The sequence below is a fragment of the Anomaloglossus baeobatrachus genome, chromosome 9, assembly GCF_048569485.1.
Source record: "Anomaloglossus baeobatrachus isolate aAnoBae1 chromosome 9, aAnoBae1.hap1, whole genome shotgun sequence".
NCBI lineage: Eukaryota > Metazoa > Chordata > Amphibia > Anura > Aromobatidae > Anomaloglossus > Anomaloglossus baeobatrachus.
The window spans coordinates 47,591,392-47,614,084 of NC_134361.1; the positions used below are offsets into that span (position 1 = coordinate 47,591,392).

Below are 22,693 nucleotides of genomic sequence, written 5' to 3' on the forward strand. Positions count from 1 at the left end.
ATGTGTAGAAGTATGTGTATAACAGTATAACTACATGTGTAGAAGTATGTGTATAATAGTATAACTACATGTGTAGAACTATGTGTATAATAGTATAACTACATGTGTAGAAGTATGTGCATAACAGTATAACTACATGTGTAGAAGTATGTGTATAATAGTATAACTACATGTGTAGAAGTATGTGTATAATAGTATAACTACATGTGTAGAAGTATGTGTATAACAGTATAACTACATGTGTAGAAGTATGTGTATAACAGTATAACTACATGTGTAGAAGTATGTGTATAATAGTATAACTACATGTGTACAAGTATGTGTGTAACAGTATAACTACATGTGTAGAAGTATGTGTATAACAGTATAACTACATGTGTAGAAGTATGTGTATAATAGTATAACTACATGTGTAGAACTATGTGTATAATAGTATAACTACATGTGTAGAAGTATGTGCATAACAGTATAACTACATGTGTAGAAGTATGTGTATAATAGTATAACTACATGTGTAGAAGTATGTGTATAATATTATAACTACATGTGTAGAAGTATGTGTGTAACAGTATAACTACATGTGTAGAAGTATGTGTATAACAGTATAACTACATGTGTAGAAGTATGTGTGTAAAAGTGTGTATGTGTATGTAGGACGTTGACTGGAGGACTTTTCTTGCGGTGGAGCACAGAAGCTGAAAAATACATTGAGACTTAATTAAAAAGGGTTGGCCACTCCTTTAACTTTATCCTTGATGACCTATGCTTGGGATAGGCCATCAATGTTTGAAAATCCGTTGTCTGACACCGGCACCCTCACCAATCAGATGTTGCTGATACCGGCGGCGGCAGCAGTTGGCTGTGGCGGAGTACTGCACAAATACCTCCTATTCAAATCAATAGAAGGTGTATGTGTAGCACCTGTCAGCGGCCGCTATAAAAAGTCAGGGCAGCTCCGGAATTGAGCATTTCCGGCGACAGGCCGATTGGTGGGGGTGCCTGGTGTCGGACCCCGGCCAATCAGACATTTATGACCTATTCTAAGTATAGGCCATCAATGTTCAAGAAGTGGACAACCCCTTTAATCGTTTTACTCTTTATTTCTGGATGAGGCAGTGCCTGCTTAAGTATTGGGGTGACTGTAGGAGTGGTTGTATGGGGGGGTATTTGATTGAGAAATTGGGGTATGTTCTATCAAGGGTTATTTTATGGACATCTCCTTTGATTTAGTAAGTAACGGTCTATATAACCCTATGAGTGATCTTTAGCACACGGCAGAACAAAGATTGGGCGAACACTTCTTCTCATTCCCGTCAGTGATTGATGGAGGTCTTACCATCTGGACCTACAATGACCAAAACTTTTGACATGTCACTTACTCTTTAATGAAATCTCCGAGTGGTTATTGGGCATTAAAATAGTTTTGAACATTAACATGTGATAAAGGGACTTTTAGGTTTCCTTTAACGGCCCCACGCCTATATTTCATCAGCAAAATAATCTGCTAAGTCAATAAGATATAAACCATTTTACTGATATAAATCGAGATAGTTGCTAAATGTCTACTTTAAAGAAATTTTTACGTACGAAAAAGTATAATTTAGTCCTCACCAAAATGGAATGATTGTGTTCCTATAGGCGCTTGACATACAAATCCAATGGTAGGTCTATCTGAATGTTTGTTATGCGCGGCTTTACATGAATACAGGTTTTCTAGCAAACCACAATGGAGATCAAACAAGTTTTTTTCTATGATTTTTTATGTAATTGGCACTATATTTACTGACTAATGTATCCATTTTTTATTAATATTTAATATATTCATAGTTTTTTTTTTATTAAAATATGTTTATTATACACAAATCAACCGTACAATAGACATTTTTACTTCTAAGCCATACATCTAATGTTTTCACATGCTAATTATGACGCTGTTTATTTCTGGAGTCACGATGAAAAATGGCGGTCCATATCCCTATCAGAGTAGAGCATACCATGTGCACCCTGTGCATGGAGGTCTATGGTAGTGGTTTCTGCTGTCCACCAGATGACCTATATGAGGCTACGCTCCTTCATGTTCATGTCTCACAATCACGGGTGGATTGACACAGATGTGAGGAATTTTCTGAAGAGCCATGAATGAGGTAATCCATGGCTTGCACCTCGTCATTACATTAGCAGTAAGAAATCAAGGAGTCCATATGATATTCTTGTACAGGGGTTCTTTGTATGTTGTATTTGGATAACCTTGAACAGTCTATACTTATGGAAACAATGACTAGGGTATGGATCTGTGGTGATGATCTCAGTTGTCAGACCCACACTAATCAAATATGAGGGCCTATCCAAATAAGCCGGGTCCTCCAAAAAGAGAGTAAGGCTCTTTGTAGCTGCTACATTCTGGCTAATCCATGAGGGATTCTCTTTTATTGACTTAAAAAAACCTAATAAGGTAGTAAAGAAAATGAGTTTCGTCAACCAGACACCCCCCTGTAATGTCTATGAGAACGTTTCCACCTGAGCTGAAAAAGCTGCAGATTTGGAGCCACAAAGAAGATGTCCCAACGACTTCTCCATGGACAACCTAGCAGCTATTTCTTTCCTCAAAAGACAGTAAGGAGGAACATACTTCTAAATAAAAAAGATTTCCATTATAGAATAGTTTCTCGATCTCTACTTTGAACCTCTTCTAATCTCTTACATTGTTCTTTTTCTTGGACCCCACAGTCTTCTTCGTCTATCCATGGAATTTCTTCTTCTACTAATTTTTGTCTAATTAAACCATTCATTCCATTCAAGTAATCACTATTCTCAAATATTTCTTCTAATAAGTTCTGCTTTATAGACCTTTGCCTTTTGGACTGCTCCTCATCACACTGGAGTTCTGCTCCTCTGCTATTAATCTGTTTTCCCTGCATTATTTCGGGTAGTCCTTCTCCTTTCTCCCGATGTACCTCAGCTCTACACCGATTGACCTCTTTCTCCCACTCATTTCTCAGCTCATTGTCTTTGTTACACTGAATAACCTGAAATTCGACCTTGTCTTTGACTTCTATCATGTCCTTTTGATCCACCTTTTCTAGTTTCCCAATCGTACTCTCTACAATTGTCGTTTTCCAATCATTTTGAAGGTTATTGATTCCACGGATAAGTCCCATCTTGTGTTTTATCGAATAATCTAAATTAATTGTACACTTCATCAATCTTCTGGATTCATCAACCGTAAAGGGAAAGTCGTGAGAAAGAAACTTTTGGAAAACCTCCGGATCACCATCCAAGTCCAAAAGGTTCTTTAGCCCGGCTTTCAAGGAAAATAGTTCCTTACTGTTTTCCTTAAACATGTCCCACAGGAGATAATCATTGAATCCTTCCTTACATCCTTGTTGTTCTTCATCCTCCAGACATTGAAGAATCCAGCTTAGTCTACAAGGCCACTGATTGCAGAGGACAACCCATGCAGCTACAGATTTAGAAGACATGTTGCCCCAAGATATTTTACTCAGCACCATTAGATGTACCATCACAGGGATAGCATTGACAATTCGTTTCATTTGACATATGCTGTCAGGAATGTATTCATGGAGAACTTCACGCTCACTGTATAGGGCATAAAATGTTTCCTGGATGTAGTAAGCTGGTTGACAAGGTGGTAGGTTCACCTCTGGTTCTTCATCTTCTAAGAAGTCTTCTCTAAGCAGCTTCATGGGTTCTGTAATTCCAGTCTTGGTGCCACGAGTGGCATCATTCCTGCAAGGCCAATCAATAAGATCCTCTGTCCTCTGTACTGCTTTCTTCAAAAGTTGCAGCTTTGTCTTCTTACCAAGAGCCGGAACAGAGAAAGGCAACGTGACAGTGCGGTTGAGGAACATGTAGCCATTGTCTGCCATACCTTTGAGTGAGCTTGCATTCTCTAAGCAAGTGACAATAATGCCAGGGTCAACTACCAATATGGAAATAAATGGAGATCTCTGGTCAGATAATAAAGTGTTCATAGCATCCAGTACTCCAACCACTTTGTCAGGCGCACAAAGCTCCAGACTAGTGATCTGTAAAACCACCCGGATCTTCTGCTTCTGGAAAATTTCCATGAATTGAACCATTTGGCTTATCAGTTCAACCTCTTTTTTCACCTCATTCATGAAACCCATTTGAGAACTAAATTTCTCGCTGTTGACGAGTCGCTCGATCTTATGCTTTTGGCTAATAATGACACTCTTGCCTAGCTTAAACAGCGTCATGGCTATTCCCGATCCTGCCACTACAGTCATTAAACTTCCAAAAACAGTTGAGACTCTCTCTTCACCTCCATGGCTATTAGTTTTGATTGGTATAACAAGTAGGAGCAACCCAATGAGGAGTAGGATAATACAAACCACCAGTATAATGCAAACAGTCCCTCTGATGGTCCATTCTCTGTCATTTTCTAGATTTCTTTTAGGTTTGCAACCCAAGGCATTAAAGATACTGTGTGGAAGAATTCCGAAGTTCCGTCGTATTTCCTCGCACAGCGTGGTGACCAGCCCGGCCCACAGCCGGTCACTGCCTGCATACTGCCAAGCGCTGAAGTGTACAAAAATGAACTTAATACTTTTGCATTCTAGGTGATGTTCAGTTATTAAAGGGCAGTAGAAAAATAGTCGCCAAAGTAAATGTAGGAAGCCCCATCCGGTGGGTTTAACTGTAGCCTTCTCCAAGGTTTTTTCTTCTTTTTCTGTTATACGTGATGCTTCCTCCCGCATGCATTCTGTAGAAGATAAATAAGACTAAAATATAAGTCAAATGAAAAACAAAAGATCATATAGAAGCTTTGAATGTCTATATCAGAGATCCCCAACCTTTCTAAACTTGAGAGTTACATTCAGCTCTGAAAGAGTGTCGCGAGCCACATCTAGCCACCTGTGTTGTCTGCCTGGGACCACAGACTCAGGATGGCTTTCACGGACTAACTAGAGGTAAGCCGCCCACTCAGCAGGATCCCGAGAACCCCGAAACACTTTAACACCTGTACAGGGATGTGGAAATACAACAGGGTCCAGGAGATCGCTACCTGTGGAAGGCTGCAATCCAGGGAAGAATGGTGGTCAGGCAGGGTCAGAACCAGGAGGTACAAAAAAGGCAAACAAAATCGGCAGGTAAGAGAGTAATCAGGAAATTAGGCTAAGGTCAAACCAGAGATGGCAGCGAAGTAGAAAACACAGCAGGCAGAGGTCAACATACAGGGATCAAAAGTTTAAGAGCAAGGAGTGAACCAGAGGCACAGGACACTGCAAGACTATATCTAGCAGGCAGGGGGAATTAGAAGGGTGTGGTGCCTTCCCATAGGCCATGGCTAAAAGATGGTAACTTCAGCTGGAAGCACAAGCCACCACAGTCAGCCAGTGGTACTGCAGGTCCCAGAAAAACCCAGCTTAATGGATGGGCGGAGCCTGCGCCCACCAGAGCCACTGATTCCTCCCCCATCACCAGCACTACCCATGGCGGGAATACGGCGGCGTCTGGTGATTGAAGCAGAAGTCGCAGGAGTGGACTCTGGTTTAGACGTGAGACCACCGCCCAGTAGTGACACCCAGAGCCCCCATTACTAATATAATAACAGGCATAATATCTTTCACAAAAATCATACCAAGGCAGTATGCAAAGATCCAGAGATTCCTACTCAAAAAGTCACCATCTGGAGACCTGCTCTTCATAGCTGTTTGCTAGACCCGGTGCTTATGCACCAAACTAGAAGACACTCACGAGCCACACATCATGGGCCCGCGAGCCACATATGGCTCCTGAGCCACAGGTTGGGGACCCCTGGGCCATAGAATAATACATGTATAATATCTACTTACTTGTGATGCGATCTAAAAGCATGTAGACCCTGCCTCCGAACGGGGCGTATAAGCCAACAGTAACGGGTGTAGCCACCTGACATAATGCTTTTGACAGGCAAGCACAATAGATGTCATCTTCTGTCTCTTTTCCTGTAAGAATAATGCAAAAAAAAAAAATTTAAGATGATTTTCAGTCATTAATAGGAAATTCCATAATTGTAGCTCACTAGGAAAGCTTCATGTGGAGCAATGCACTATTAGACACTATATAAATACTTTTCCATGTGGGGTTAGTGAACTTATAAATCAATGTCAGACCCTTTAACGGCCTTTGCTACAGAAATGCCGAGCTAGAAACTCATCTACAGACAAATCAATGGCTCACGGTGGTGATCGATGGATTTGGCTGCAGCTTTTGTTATAAACCCATGCCACAATGCAAACGTGAGCAAAGCCTAATACAATGTGCACCCGGGCCTTATGTGAGCAATTAGGAAGCATATTCTTCTTTTAGATGTAATCAATTACATTGCCATTCACAGAAAGCAAGAAGAGGGCTTGAAAATAAAGGAGAATTAAAATTAGGGTTTAGAAAATCATTATTTATTGCACCAACACATAAAATAAATTTTTTTTTTCAGTTTTATTTTTTCCTACACCACCAATGAATTAATTTCTCCTCTACTTTTTTCCAACCTTGACTACACACATTTAGTTTGTAGTCTGTTACTGTGGAAACACATAGATAATAAAATGAAAATACATATATATATATATATACACACAGTTAGGTCCAGAAATATTTGGACAGTGACACAAGTTTTGTTATTTTAGCTGTTTACAAAAACATGTTCAGAAATACAATTCTATATATAATATGGGCTGAAAGTGCACACTCCCAGCTGCAATATGAGAGTTTTCACATCCAAATCGGAGAAAGGGTTTAGGAATCATAGCTCTGTAATGCATAGCCTCCTCTTTTTCAAGGGACCAAAAGTAATTGGACAAGGGACTCTAAGGGCTGCAATTAACTCTGAAGGCGTCTCCCTCGTTAACCTGTAATCAATGAAGTAGTTAAAAGGTCTAGGGTTGATTACAGGTGTGTGGTTTTGCATTTGGAAGCTGTTGCTGTGACCAGACAACATGCGGTCTAAGGAACTCTCAATTGAGGTGAAGCAGAACATCCTGAGGCTGAAAAAAAAGAAAAAATCCATCAGAGAGATAGCAGACATGCTTGGAGTAGCAAAATCAACAGTCGGGTACATTCTGAGAAAAAAGGAATTGACTGGTGAGCTTGGGAACTCAAAAAGGTTTGGGCATCCACGGATGACAACAGTGGTGGATGATCGCCGCATACTTTCTTTGGTGAAAAAGAACCCGTTCACAACATCAACTGAAGTCCAGAACACTCTCAGTGAAGTAGGTGTATCTGTCTCTAAGTCAACAGTAAAGAGAAGACTCCATGAAAGTAAATACAAAGGGTTCACATCTAGATGCAAACCATTCATCAATTCCAAAAATAGACAGGCCAGAGTTAAATTTGCTGAAAAACGCCTCATGAAGCCAGCTCAGTTCTGGAAAAGTATTCTATGGACAGATGAGACAAAGATCAACCTGTACCAGAATGATGGGAAGAAAAAAGTTTGGAGAAGAAAGGGAACGGCACATGATCCAAGGCACACCACATCCTCTGTAAAACATGGTGGAGGCAACGTGATGGCATGGGCATGCATGGCTTTCAATGGCACTGGGTCACTTGTGTTTATTGATGACATAACAGCAGACAAGAGTAGCCGGATGAATTCTGAAGTGTGCCGGGATATACTTTCAGCCCAGATTCAGCCAAATGCCGCAAAGTTGATCGGACGGCGCTTCATAGTACAGATGGACAATGACCCCAAGCATACAGCCAAAGCTACCCAGGAGTTCATGAGTGCAAAAAAGTGGAACATTCTGCAATGGCCAAGTCAATCACCAGATCTTAACCCAATTGAGCATGCATTTCACTTGCTCAAATCCAGACTTAAGACGGAAAGACCGACAAACAAGCAAGACCTGAAGGCTGCGGCTGTAAAGGCCTGGCAAAGCATTAAGAAGGAGGAAACCCAGCGTTTGGTGATGTCCATGGGTTCCAGACTTAAGGCAGTGATTGCCTCCAAAGGATTCGCAACAAAATATTGAAAATAAAAATATTTTGTTTGGGTTTGGTTTATTTGTCCAATTACTTTTGACCTCCTAAAATGTGGAGTGTTTGTAAAGAAATGTGTACAATTCCTACAATTTCTATCAGATATTTTTGTTCAAACCTTCAAATTAAACGTTACAATCTGCACTTGAATTCTGTTGTAGAGGTTTCATTTCAAATCCAATGTGGTGGCATGCAGAGCCCAACTCGCGAAAATTGTGTCACTGTCCAAATATTTCTGGACCTAACTGTATATATATATATATATATATATATAATATATACACATAGTGTGAGTATGGAAAGTATTCAGATCCCTGTATATTTTTCACTTTTTGTTTCATTGCAGCCATTTGGTAAACTCAAAAAAGTTCATTTTTTCCTCATTAATGCACTCTACACCCCATCTTGACAGAAAACCACCCAGAAATGTAGAAATTTTTGCAACTATATTAAACAAGAAAAATTGAAATATCACATGGTCATAAGTATTCAGCCCCTTTGCTCAGTATTGAGTAAACGCACCCTTTTGAGCTAGTACAGCCATGAGTCTTCTTGGGAATGATGGATCCTGGATTTGGGGATCCTCTGCCATTCTTCCTTGCAGATCTTCTCCAGTTCTGTCAGGTTGGATGGTGAACGTTGGTGGGCGCCATTTTCAGGTCTCTCCAGAGATGCTCAATTGGGTTTAGGTCAGGACTCTTGCTGGGTCGGTCAAGAATAGTCACAGAGTTGTATACCACCAGGGAAATGGACTGAAAACCGCATGTGTATTCTTTAAGCCTGAAGAGGCTTAAGGCCTCGTTACACGCAACGACGTATCTAACGATATATCGCCGGGGTCACGGATTTCATGACGCACATCCGGCATCGTTAGCGACGTCGTTGCGTGTGACATGCACGAACGACCGTTAATTATGGAAAATACTCACCAAATCGTCCATCGTTGACACGTCGTTCATTTTCAAAATATCGTTGATTGTAGAGGACGCAGGTTATTCGTCGTTCCCGAGGCAGCACACATCGCTACGTGTGACACCTCGGGAATGACGAACTACAGCTTACCTGTGGCCGCCGGCAATGAGGAAGGAAGGAGGTGGGCAGGATGTTATGGCCGCTCATCTCCACCCCTTTGCTTCTATTGGGTGGCCGCTTAGTGACGCCGCTGTGATGCCGCACGAACCGCCCCCTTAGAAAGGAGGCGGTTCGCCTGCAACAGCAATGTCGCTAGGCAGGTAAGTACGTGTGACGGCTCCTAACGATATTGTGCGCCACGGGCAGCGATTTGCCCGTGACGCACAAACGACGGGGGTGGGTGCTTTCACCAGCGATATTGCTGCGTATAAAGCCCCCTTTAGTGTTATGTTCCTGGAGAGGTTTATGTGAGGTTAAATAAACCTGCTGGACTTTTTAAATAAAAGTGTTCCTCTTGTGACCTCTATGAAGTAAGTTGAGTGCGTCACTGTATAACAATAACTGGAGAATATACTATATATACACACACAACACACACTCCAGTTGCAAAATATTATAATGAATATCAAAGTAGTATTATTCCAATAGCTTTATTAATGAAGAATAACAAACACAAACTATCAGAAAAGGGTAATACTGCATTAATAACTTATAGAGCAATTCTGGCCATTAGTTTGCAGATAATATGTTTAATATAATCCAATAATGTTTCAAGAAGTAATGAATACTATGGAAGATAACAGTAGCAATGTCAGTGCAGCAAGACCAATATTATTATTATTATTATTATTATTATTAATAATAATAATAATAATAATAATAATAATAATACTGTAATAATAATAAATAATAATAATACTTAATAAAGGATAATATATGCAATATAATCCACATTAATAAATTAATAGTAACAGATCTCATAAACTGACCAAAATTGTAAACCAAGAGCAACCATAAGCCATGTCCACCAAACACCACACTCAGTACCTGCACCCCCAATGTGGTATGGCCGATGGTCACTTGGTTTATATTGTCTGGTTATATTTTTTTTTATGAATTTGGATTGTCTTATATATAATATCTTAGGGATATAATTATTATTACTATTTTTTATTATTATTATTTAATATTATTATTATTATTATTATTATTAGTTTTGTTGCTCTGACTTTGCTCTTGTTACCTTCCATAATATTTATTACTTCTTGGAACTTTATTCTATGGATTATATTACTAAGTCTATTTTCTGCAAATTGATATCCACACTTGTCCTGTATGTTTTTAATCGGGCACTTGCAGCCTTTTCTGATAGTTTTTTTTTTTTTATTTTCAATTAATAAATACTTTGATACTTATTACCATTTGTTTGTAACCAGAGTATCTATATAAATTACTAGCGAAAACTCATAGGTCTGCATAGCTGCTTTAGAAATAAAATAGTCGATATTTGAATCTAGATTACGGTACATGTTTCCTTTTTTTTCATATGCATTTGTGCAATAAAAAAAATAAAAAAAATAGCCACAAAGGAACAAAATAGCCCTTTACTTACATAGAACTGGCAAAACATTTGGTTATATAATTATAGATTATGCAATTACTTAATTATTCAAATTTCGATAGAGGATTTGTCACTAAAGGAAATAAATAATGAAAATTCCAGTTTCCTTCAAATTAATTCTCCTTAATTGCTGTTGTTGAAATCCGAACTCATTACCTTTTGTTGCCATTTTGACTCAGATTTCTGGATAGCGACATTATTCTTGATTCACAGTAAAATTCATGACTGTAAAATAAAGAACAAAGTATTAACATTTTAAAACAATTCCGTAAATGCACAGTTTGTATGGTTTAATTGCTTGACCTTGTTCACACCATTCAGATATGGTGCAGTTTTTTTTTGTTTGTTTTTTTAAAGAGAATGTGTTTAAATCATTGTTTTATGTTAAATATATTTTTACATTTTTTTTATAGCATTTTTTACATTTTTCAAGCTGTATTAAAAGTAAAAATTGGACACTGGGCTTTTTTTTTTTACATGGTTAAGGCGCTCACTCACACGAGTGTATAAATTGGACGAGTGGAATGCGAGAAAATCTCGCACTGTACTTGGACCTATGTTATTTAATGAGACAGAGCAGATCTGTGATTTTTTGGAAGCGTAAATCGGTCAAAACTCGCCAATACAATTTTATGGGTGCGAGAAAAAAAATGGACAGCACACGGACCATCCAGATGTCTATAGGGATAAACTGCACATAAAACTCAGCATACCTGCAAGAGCAATTGTAAATTGTAAATCCTGTCCACTTTCCTGGATCATGGATATATTGCTCACATTCCCCCTTGAAGACACCAGTGTATAGTTATTGTAATGTGAACTTGGATATATGTTAATAGTGTTGACAAGTGTATTGTAACCTGTGTTAGTCATGATGGAAGATGTATTCTTTGACCATAAAGTAAAATAGAGTTAATGTTTGGGACTAGCCCAGAGTGGACGGGCTCAGATGAAGAGACAGTGATGGTTTCCTATCACAAGGTCAGATAGGGCTCAGCATGCAGTAGTGATGGACCTAAGGTCTGATCAGTGAGCAGAATCTACATTCCCATACACATGGAGGTTTATAACCCAGAGAGAGGTGATAGTTCAGTTTAAGTTTCCAGTAAACGAGATATGCCTTGACCTGGCTACTGGGCAGATATTGAAATGGCCATTTTTGTGTGCTACATATCTCAATTTGTCCCAGATTTCTTTAAGCAGTAATGCATATCTTTAGTCTTGCAATCATTGTTTGCCTGATTTAGCATTTCAGAGTGCAACTGTCTTTTTTAGTTATTATACAGTATGTCATGTTCAGTTTTGCACCTGTTCAGACTGCATTTTGGGAGTGCCATCAGTCTTTTTTGACTAGATTATGAGGTCATGCCCTCTGACTGTGCACCCCTCCCCCATTAGCCACAGCTTATTTTATTCTATAGTAGTAGGTTCCTACTTTCCCATACACATGGAGGTTTGTAACCCAGAGAGAGGCTTCAGTTCAGTGTAGTGTAGGTTCCTAGTATATGAGATACGCCTTGATGTGGCTACTGGGCAGATATTGAAATGGCTATTTTTGTATCCTCAATATCTCAATATTTCCTAGATTTCCTTTAGGCTAAGTTCACATTTCCGCTAAAATGTATCAGTCGAAATCCGCTTCTATGGTAAACAACGGAATCCATTTAGCGGATTCCGTTGTGTCCCATAGACTTGCATTAGTGGCGGATTGTGACTGATGACCCTGCGTTGCGTCCGCTGCGTCGCGGTCCGTTGTTTTTTGACTGACCGCCGGGAGGGGAGCAACACAGAATGTAACGTTTTTCGGGCCGTCGAAAACAACGCACCACGCAGGAATCCGTCGTTATCCGTCACACTTGCAATGTATGTCTATGGTGCCGGATTCCGTCGTAATCCGTCTTACGACGGAATCCAGCACTGGATTCCGTCATGCTCTACTGAGCATGCCCAGCATGTTTGGCACGCCCACTGGGCTGTCCCAAACACAAACGGATCATGACTGATCCGTCAAAAAACAGACGCACAGCGGATGTAACGGACGCAACGGATCCGTTTTTTCACAGGATTCCTGTGAAAGGAATCCTGTGAAAAACACATCAGTTGCATCAGTTGACATCTAAAAACGACAGATCCGTTGCTGACGGACCTGACGGATTGAAAACAATGGAAGTGTGAACTTAGCCTTAGCAGTACTGCATATCTATATTCTTCAATTAATTGTTTGTATGATTTAGCATTTCAGAGTGCAACTGTCTTTTTTGTTATTATATGTCATCATCAATTTTGTACCTGTTCAGATGGCATTTTGGGAGTGCCGTCAGTCTTTTTTTGTCTCCTTCAAACACACAGTGCAGACATCAGTTGTACAGCAGATGTCAATGTAATAGTTTCACACTTGCGTTGGGTTGAATCCGCTGGGTCCGTTGCTGCGTCGTTTTGACGCATCCGTTATTTTTGTGGTGTCAACGGATGCAATGGGTCCGTTATCTCACTGGAATCCGTTAGCTGATTCCTGTGAAATAACGGACCGTTGCATCCGTTTGGCGTCCGTTTGGCGTCCATCTAATGGAATCCGTCGGCTCTGTTTTATTTCTTTTTTAATTTTTTTTCATTCTGGGCATGCTCAGTATAAATTAGCGGACTCCAGCAGCGGATTCCGTTGTTAAGCACTTAGCAACGGAATCCGCTACCACAGGGAAACATTGAAAATTTTAACGGAACCAACGGAATCCGTTGGTTGGCGTCATTTTGACACAAGCATTTAACGTTACATTCTGCGTTGCTTCCGCTTGGCGGAAGCAACGGAGCATCGGCCAACGGAAGCAACGCAGGTACTTTTGGCACAATCCGTCATCAATGCAAGTCTATGGGAAACAACGGAATCCGTTAACGGATTCCCCTGTTTCCCAAGACAGCGGATTGCGCCAAAAAAAAAAACAACGCAAGTGTGAAAGTACCCTAAAGCAGATGTTGTCAAAGTAAATCTGGGCCGAGCTGACTCGCCTTGGTCAGTGGACCCTGGCACTTGCTGGGTTTGTTGGGTGGGAATGATCTTGGATGGAGACCCATGAAGCTCCATACAGCAGGAATTAGAATGATTGCATACTATGGAGCCATTGGACGCTGTGTATAAAGCTTCAGCTTCATGCTTCCTCACAGATATGTTAATCACTACATGATTCTAAAATGTAATTCAATATTTGCCATTCTATATTGTAATGATATGGCATATATTATTATAATCAATTCATCACTTCTGTTGTCATTCATTATTTCATTTTCTCATATGTATTCTTCCACTCCCCAGTCTCCGGCTTTCTGCTTCTCAAGGAGTTGTGTGTTCCTGGAGATTGGCAGTTTTGACCAGTGGCATGGCTGAGCTGCTGGTGTGAACTGTGTCCTCTGCCCTGCTGCTATCATAGGCAGCTTTACAGGGGGCGCTGAAGCTGCTACAGTCCAGCACTTGCAAGCTCTGAATGCAAAGAACTTGTAAGTACTACTTGCATAGGAAACCAGGCACTTTTCATACTCTTCAAAAGTGGCCAATTACCTAGGCAATGGGTAGTAAGTAACTACCATGCTCGGGTGCTCAGTACTCGTAACTAGTGATGAGCGGGCACTACCATGCTCGGGTGCTCAGTACTCGTAACTAGTGATGAGCGGGCACTACCATGCTCGGGTGCTCAGTACTCGTAACTAGTGATGAGCGGGCACTACCATGCTCGGGTGCTCAGTACTCGTAACTAGTGATGAGCGGGCACTACCATGCTCGGGTGCTCAGTACTCGTAACTAGTGATGAGCGGGCACTACCATGCTCGGGTGCTCAGTACTCGTAACTAGTGATGAGTGGGTACTACCATGCTCGAGTGCTCGGTACTCGTAACTAGTGATGAGTGGGCACTACCATGCTCAGGTGCTAGGTACTCGTAACTAGTGATGAGTGGGCACTACCATGCTCGGGTGCTCAGTACTCGTAACTAGTGATGAGCGGGCACTACCATGCTCGGGTGCTCAGTACTCGTAACTAGTGATGAGCGAGCACTACCATGCTCGGGTGCTCAGTACTCGTAACTAGTGATGAGCGAGCACCACCATGCTCGGGTGCTCAGTACTCGTAACTAGTGATGAGCGAGCACCACCATGCTCGGGTGCTCAGTACTCGTAACTAGTGATGAGCGGGCACTACCATGCTCGAGTGCTCGGTACTCGTAACTAGTGATGAGTGGGAACTACCATACTCGGGTGCTCGGTACTCGTAACTAGTGATGAGCGGGCACTACCATGCTCGGGTGCTCAGTACTCGTAACTAGTGATGAGCGGACACTACCATGCTCGGGTGCTCAGTACTCGTAACTAGTGATGAGTGGGCACTACCATGCTCAGGTGCTTGGTACTCGTAACTAGTGATGAGCGAGCACTACCATGCTCGGGTGCTCAGTACTGGTAACTAGTGATGAGCGGGCACTACCATACTCAGGTGCTCAGTACTCGTAACTAGTGATGAGCAAGCACTACCATGCTCGGGTGCTCAGTACTCGTAACTAGTGATGAGTGGGCACTACCATGCTCGGGTGCTCGGAATTCATAAGATTTCCCAGAAAAATGCTTGAGTTCCCCCTTGACTTCCATTATACTTGGGTACTTGAGTTGCGCACATCCTACAGTCAAACTTCTCGTTACGAGTACCGAGCACCTGAGCATGGTAGTGCCCACTCATCACTAGTTACGAGTACTGAGCACCCGAGCATGGTAGTGCCCGCTCCTCACTAGTTACCAGTACTAATCACCTGAGCATGGTAGTGCTCGCTCATCACTAGTTACGAGTACCGAGCACCCGAGCATGGTAGTGCACGCTCATCACTAGTTACGAGTACCGAGCACCCGAGCATGGTAGTGCCCGCTCATCACTAGTTACAAGTACTGAGCACCCGAGCATGGTAGTGCCCGCTCATCACTACCTTAGTTACGAGTACTGAGCACCCGAGCATGGTAGTGCTCGCTCATCACTAGTTACGAGTACAGAGCACCCGAGCATAGTAGTGCCCGCTCATCACTAGTTACGAGTACCGCGCACCCGAGCATGGTAGTGCCCGCTCATCACTAGTTACAAGTACTGAGCATCCGAGAATGGGAGTGCTCACTCATCAATAGTAGAAAGTTATAGAGTTAAAAAATTCCTCCGTTCTTGAGAACAAAGATACATTTTTAGTAGGGGTCTAAATGCAATGTTGTTTGTTTTTACTTGTATAAGGGGTGCTTCATACACAGCGAGATCGCTACTGAGATCGCTGCTGAGTCACAGTTTTTTGTGACCTCATTAGCGATCTCGCTGCGTGTGACACTGAGCAGTGATCTGGCCTCTGCTGTGAGATCGCTGCTCGTTACACACAGTGCTGGTTCGTTTTTTTATTGTTGCTCTCCCGCTGTGAAGCACACATCGCTGTGTGTGACAGCGAGAGCGCAACGATCTGAATGTGCAGGGAGCCGGCGTCTGGCAGCCTGCGGTAAGCTGTAACCAAGGTAAACATCGGGTAACCAAGGTGGTTATCCGATATTTACCTTCGTTACCAGCCTCCGCAGCTCTCACGCTGCCAGTGTCGGCTCCGGCTCTCTGCACACGCTAAGCTAAGTGGTGTGAGCTGGTAACTAAGGTAAACATCAGGTAACCATACCCGATGTTTACCTTAGTTACCAGTGTCCGCAGCTTCCAGACGCCGGTTCCGTGCAAGCGCAGTGTCGCTTGCACGTCGCTGCTGGCTGGGGGCTGGTCACTGGTCGCTGGTGAGATCTGCCTGTTTGACAGCTCACCAGCGACCATGTAGCGATGCAGCAGCGATCCTGACCAGGTATGATCGCTGGTGGGATCGCTGCTGCATCGCTAAAGTGTGAAGGTACCTTTAGGAGATGAAAAAACCCATCAATACATAGAATCTGATGATATATAGATTTCTGTCAGCAAACACTTCTCTCCTCGGTTCCTTCCTTTCCCTTCCAGCTCACCAGGTGTATTTGCATAATAGATATAAAATATAACAGCATTACTAATTATACAAATATTTCCACACACATTTTATAACCTATTTCCTTACACTTCATAGTTGTAGCTTCTTCCTCATCTTCACTCATTGTAACAGGTCTGACGAGTGGCTATAATTAAAGCATCTGCAATTATGCAGCAGACGGCTGCCAGATGGATGGTGCACTTCTATGTCAGGTATTTGCTTACTCATATGTAAATATGTAATCATGCTGTTCTTGATTGTAAAACACTGTTTGCGTTTTGTTAATTTTTTTATTTTATTTTATTTTTTCGATTCTCAATCCGACTTGTCAGAAGCATTACAGCATTACATTGGCTTGAGTCTGGGAGCCTTAATCCACCGGTACATCTCTACTGTCCAGAATCCCGGAGTGTCTATCGGCCATAACCTCCTTCTTATCCTCTCACTTTCTAAAGCTCAATGTGGCCAAAACTGAACTAATCATCTTTCCTCCATCTCACCTATCTTCCCTACCTGATCTATCTATTTCAATAAATAACATCTCCCCAGTATCCGAAGTCCGCTGCCTCATAATGACCTTCGACTCTGCCTTGTCCTTCATACCATACATCAAATCCCTTACCACCTCCTGCCATCTTCAGCTAAATAATATTTCCAGAACTCATCCTTTCCTCAATTCTCAATCTACAAAAATGCTAGTCCATGCCCTCATAACCTCCCGCCTTGATTACTGCAACATCCTCCTCTGTGGCCTCCCTGCTAACACTCTCGCACCCAGTCTCCAGTCTGTCTTTAAGTCTGCTGCGCAACTGATCCACCTCTCTCCTCAATACCATCCCACTTCTCCCCTCTGTAAATCCCTCCATTGGCTCCCAATCCTCCACCGTATCCAATTCCAACTACTAACACTGACCTACAAAGCCGTCCATAATCTGTCTCCTCCATATGACTCCGAACTAATCTCTCGCTACACTCCAACACGTAATCTCCGGTCCTCCCAAAATCTCCTTCTCTCCTCCTCACTTATTCGCACCTCATCCAACCGCTTCCAAGATTTCCCCCAAGCATCCCCTGTCTTCTGGAATTCACTGCATCAACACGTCAGACTATCTGCTACACTTCCAAGCTTCAAACAGAACTTGAAAACTCATCTGTTCAGAAACGCCTATAGTCTCCAATGACCCCATCGCCGGAGCTGCTGCCTCACCACCGCCGGAGCTTCCACCTCCCCACCGCCGGAGCTTCCACCTCCCCATCGCCAGAGCTGCCACCTCCCCACCGCCGGAGCTGCCACCTCCCCACCGCTGGAGCTGTTGCCTCACCACCACTGGAACTGTCGCCTCACCAACGCCCCACCTTCCCTTTTCTCCCCATTATCCTATAGAATGTAAGCCCACAAAGGCAGGGTGCTCTTCCTCCTGTACCAGTCTGCCTTCTCATATACAGCACGACAGAATCAATGGTGCTCTATAAATGAATAATTATAATGATTAATGATCAGATTTCTATCACTTGTTGGCCAAAATTATTTAAATTCCTGGAGTCATAATAATTGTCCAAGTTTCTTCCAAACACCTCCAAAAGGAAAAATCAAATGTCTCTAAGGAGATTTCCAGAAAGTTTATAACATCTTTGAATAAGAATTAATGTTAAAAAACGTTTTGATGGGTAAAGTAACCTGCAATTCAAGTATAATGGGACATCTTAAAGGTGGGTCACAAAATGAAGGACAGGAGAAGTTGCACCAGTTTGTAAGATATTCTGGTTCCCAACTCAGGGCTAAGAGGTCACTTGTGGCTCCCAAGGTCCCTGCATGTGTGTGGCTCATCAGCTGAGGACCGTTGGCGGTATTGTTGGGATCCAATGAAACCAGAGATACCATAACATTACTGAAACTTGGTACCAGGCTCAGATTCATATGACTTGTTGTTGACCTCAGGACGTCCACTTTAAATTACGTCCGTGAAGATTAAGACACTATCCTAAGGTGTTGTCACATGTATAAAGATAGGTTCAGGTCTAGTTCTCAGCTTGCCATCTAGACCATACACTTTAAGCATGTTTTTTTTCTTTTTGCACTGGTGGAGTTAATGCACTTTCCGGGATATAAGCCCTCTGCTTCCTGGACTTGTTTCTGGTTATTCATTCAGTTGGAGCTAGCCAGGGAGCAGAGAGGACGTGTATTACTGCTGCTGCTATTTTGTTTTTTGTAAGTGGTTTCTTCTACCTCCTGTTTTGTTGTACCCTTACCCTTACTCCATGGTCATCCCCTGGTGCAGGTTATTGGTGTGTATAGGTTTTTGTTTACCTCCGTCTGTGTCTCTGGTGGTAAATTGTTGGGGCCTGTCCAGGTCAATCCCCTGGGTGGTGGGGACATAGTTGTTAGGGCCTGGACAGGAGACAGGGCTATGTTGGAGGCTCGACCCTAACTACCTCTAAGTCTACTGTTGGGATAAGGGACAGCACAGAGTCCCCACACTTAGGGTCAGCCCAGTTCCATCTATACTAACCCTTACAGGTGTTCATCAGATGAATTCCAGACTACCTCAATGAACTAGATAGATTGAAGGGTTGAAAGGTCTTTTATACAATGACAAGCGTGAAGCTTTGGCTTTGGAGATGAGTTTTTGTGTCCAAGTAGTTGACCATTTCTCACAGTAAGGACTCATGCGCACAACCAGGTCTCACATATGTGTTTTTAAGGACACATTATAGCCTATGGCCCATGATCACTGTTATATAGGTTGAAAAAAGACCTAGGTCCATCTAGTTCAACCTTCCTCCACCAATTATATACACAAAAAAATCCACAAATCCACAAAAAAATAAATCAGTAAGTTTTATGAATTCGGTCCCATTCACGGCCAATCTCATATATTCCACTTAGCGGGTCTGTGATGTGAGGTCATCTGTGGTGAATCCGTGAACTGCCTTGTACAAAACACAGACGTGTGAATTCTACCAAGGAGGGGTTCAGATGATGAAGAGCAAAACAAAACAATTACATCAATAAAACAATTAAATAAAAAGATAATCCAGTCATTGTGTGACTAATCCTATTGACATTTCTAATTAATAAAAGGAAAGTATGTAGTTCACTCAATTACTCAAATAACTCTTGTAGAGTGGCCACGTTCACACAGATTGAATTTAACTTCCCCTGGACTGAACTTTTAAATCTAAAAACTCCAAAGGCCTCCATAGAAACACAAATAAAGTTAGGCAAACCCGCCGATTTTGGTAGGAATGGTAGACCATGTAACGTGTATAAGAGACCTTTGCCAACTTTTACCGACAGATGATATCGGGAAGAAAGGGATCAGATATGTTGAACTACAAACCCTGATTCTTTTGTTTCCCAAGGAGCGGGTCACCCTACTCTCCCTATTGAAAACAGATGCGTGCCTGGTTGAGACAAGCGTGCATGTGTATAGGGTGTCGGGAGATTGCTCTTGGCCATATGGTTGATAGTTATCTAAGATGTGCAGACACCTTTAAAGAGTGTGAAAGTTGATAAGCTGTGTCTGTTCTTTAATAGCGATGATCGATAGTAACTATTAGTGTTTGGAATATTCGTAACGAATCCCAGAGTACTAATGTATTTACGGTATTCGTCAAATATCCCCATCTGCCAATTAGTGGGGGTTCTATCATGATCTACCTTGCGGATAGGTGACTGGAAAGCCCATTTAAAGGGTTGGTATAGGATTTTTATTTCACAATGCGCCTAAGAACTAACAGTGGTCTAGTTGCTAACTACCTGCCTGTTGTACCCGGTGGCACAGAGAGGTCACAGATGGCTCCTGCTGCCAATCAGTGGCTGTCGCTGATGTCATATCGACAGAACGGTGGCTTCTTTTCCTCTTTGCTCTGTTGATGCAGCGTGACTACCGATGTCATGCTGATTAACAGCCAGTTCCCCACTGCCTAACTCCGGGAAGCTGGCCGTCAATCATCATAACACCAGCCATCATGCCGCATCAACAGAGAAGCCTGGAAGAAGAAGAGCTGCTCTGTTAACATGGAGCAGCTGAATCACTGGCCGGAGCGTTCAATGACCGCGCCAGGTAGAATAGGTAGATAGTTGCCTCTGTTAGCGCCTTCCTACCTGTTAATTTTTAGGCACATAGTACAAAATAAAAAGTCCCGGACCATCCCTTTAATTATATCATGAAAATATCCAATTGGCAAATTATCACCTATCCATAGTAAAAGTAATAACTTACTGATTGCTGGGGGCCAAGTACGTGCTTAACGTCTGCTCCATTCGGATGGAATCAGTGTGGTTCCTTTGAATAGGTGATAGCTTACCGATAGTACATAGCCACGGGCAGCATGAATCAGACACTGTCTGCAGTGGTCTTTGGCTTGACAAACAGGTGTATTTACCCAAATCACCATAGACTCACTAAATCTAAAAGACACTAGTATCTGCCTTGGTTTACATCAGAGGTCCCCAATCTTTCCGACCGTGAGAGCTACATTCAGTTCTGAGAGAGAATCGCGAGCCACATCAAGCTTCTGCCCCTCTCAAAGAAGTGACACCCAGAGCCCCCATTGTAGTCAGTGGCAGAACAATAGCGGTCACAGGGATCATGACTGCTACCGGGCCCTGGTGTGCAGGGGGCCCGCTGGCCCAAGCCCTTGCTTCAGCTGGATGTGTGTGTGAGGTCGAACATCCAGCTGAAATGCATCGCGGTGCAGAGACCCATCGGGACTGCAATACACACTGACAGCCAAACAGTTGCCAGCTGGCAACTAACATCGGCGTCCCTGTGACTGAGGCAACGCATGACAATGTCGTCATGCGTTGCCATAGCATAGACGCCGATGAAAGATACCAGCCACTTCAAACCAGCTATAGAAGAGGACACCGCATGTGGGAGCCAGGGAGGGTGAGTACAGTATATACCAGGAGGGGGACACTACATACCAAAAGAGGCCCAGGAAAGGAACATATATAGCAGAAGGGGGACAATATATATCAGGAGGGGCCCAGGAGAGGAACATATATACCAGGAGGTGGACAGTATATACCAGGAGGGAGACAGTATATAACAGGATGGGGGACATATATACCAGGATGGGGGGCATATTTACCAGGAAGGAGTGCAGGATGGGGTACATTAGTACAGGATGGGAGACATTACTATATAATGGGGGGAGGACAACTCATATGCCTTTATGGGATTTAGAATGCTAAATGTATACATGCCTATACATACATCTGACCAATATACAGGGATGGGGGGCACAGGTCCAAATTTTGCACCGGGGCCCATCGAACTTTAGTTACGTCACTGATTACAGTATAATGCCAGTCAAATATTTTCCACAGAAATCACACCGAGGCAGTATACAAAGATCATGGTGTATATCACAGAAGTCAGCATCTGGAGACCTGTTCTTCATAGTTGTTTGCTAGCTCTGCTGCTAATGCACGTAGGTGGCAGACAGTCGCGAGCCACACATCATGGCCCTGTGAGCCACATGGGGCTCTTGAGCTACAGGTTGGGGACCCCTGGTTTACATGCTGCTGAGACTGCCATAAACAGACGTCAGCTACCATGTTTCTATATAGCTACAGGTGAGGGGACTGCTGGTTTACATGTTGCTGAGACTGCCATAAACAGACGTCAGCTATCATGTTTCTATATAGCTACAGGTGAGGGGACTGTTGGTTTACATGTTGCTGAGACTGCCATAAACAGACGTCAGCTACCATGTTTAGACTACTGAAATAGAAAACCAAACGAAAAATGAAGAAACATGAAGCTACTCACCTGTATTTTGTCCTACCAGTAAGACAGCTCAGCCACAGATGCCTGAACAGTGACGGAAGGATCAATGATCGGCAGCTCCGACCGCGGAGGATTCTTCTCAGTATCTTACAGACCTAAAAGAGGTGATGCTGCCGCCTGTATGTTCCAGGTCTTATAGATATCTACTGTATAACATTACTAACCTTTTAAATAACTCCACCCTGTGACCCATGACAGCATCCCTTAAACTTGCCGCCTACTCCCTGACTTTTAACATTCAAGCAGCCCGTCCGGTTCATCTAGTCCATAATTATAATTACTCCAAGGAATAATCATGAATCTATAACAGTAAACGAAATATAGGATTCACTTATAAACTCTCTAGAGT

General features: G+C 42.6%; 1 protein-coding gene across 1 annotated transcript; it reads right to left on the bottom strand.

Annotated features, from left to right (window-relative positions):
• Positions 1 to 529: 529 nt before the first annotated feature.
• NKPD1 (NTPase KAP family P-loop domain containing 1) lies at positions 530 to 22,466 on the bottom strand. Its single transcript, XM_075323682.1, has 4 exons — positions 22,327 to 22,466; positions 10,697 to 10,765; positions 5,838 to 5,969; positions 530 to 4,744 (listed from the first exon to the last, which is right to left on the bottom strand). Exons 2-4 carry the CDS (start codon positions 10,707 to 10,709, stop codon positions 2,652 to 2,654), a joined length of 2,238 nt encoding a protein of 745 aa, XP_075179797.1. The 5' UTR covers positions 10,710 to 10,765; positions 22,327 to 22,466; the 3' UTR covers positions 530 to 2,651.
• Positions 22,467 to 22,693: the final 227 nt, after the last annotated feature.

Coding starts and splice junctions, on each gene's coding strand:
- NKPD1 (XM_075323682.1), bottom strand. Junction 4,745..5,837: donor GCTTTTAGATCGCATCACAA/GTAAGTAGATAT, acceptor TATCTTCTACAG/AATGCATGCGGGAGGAAGCA.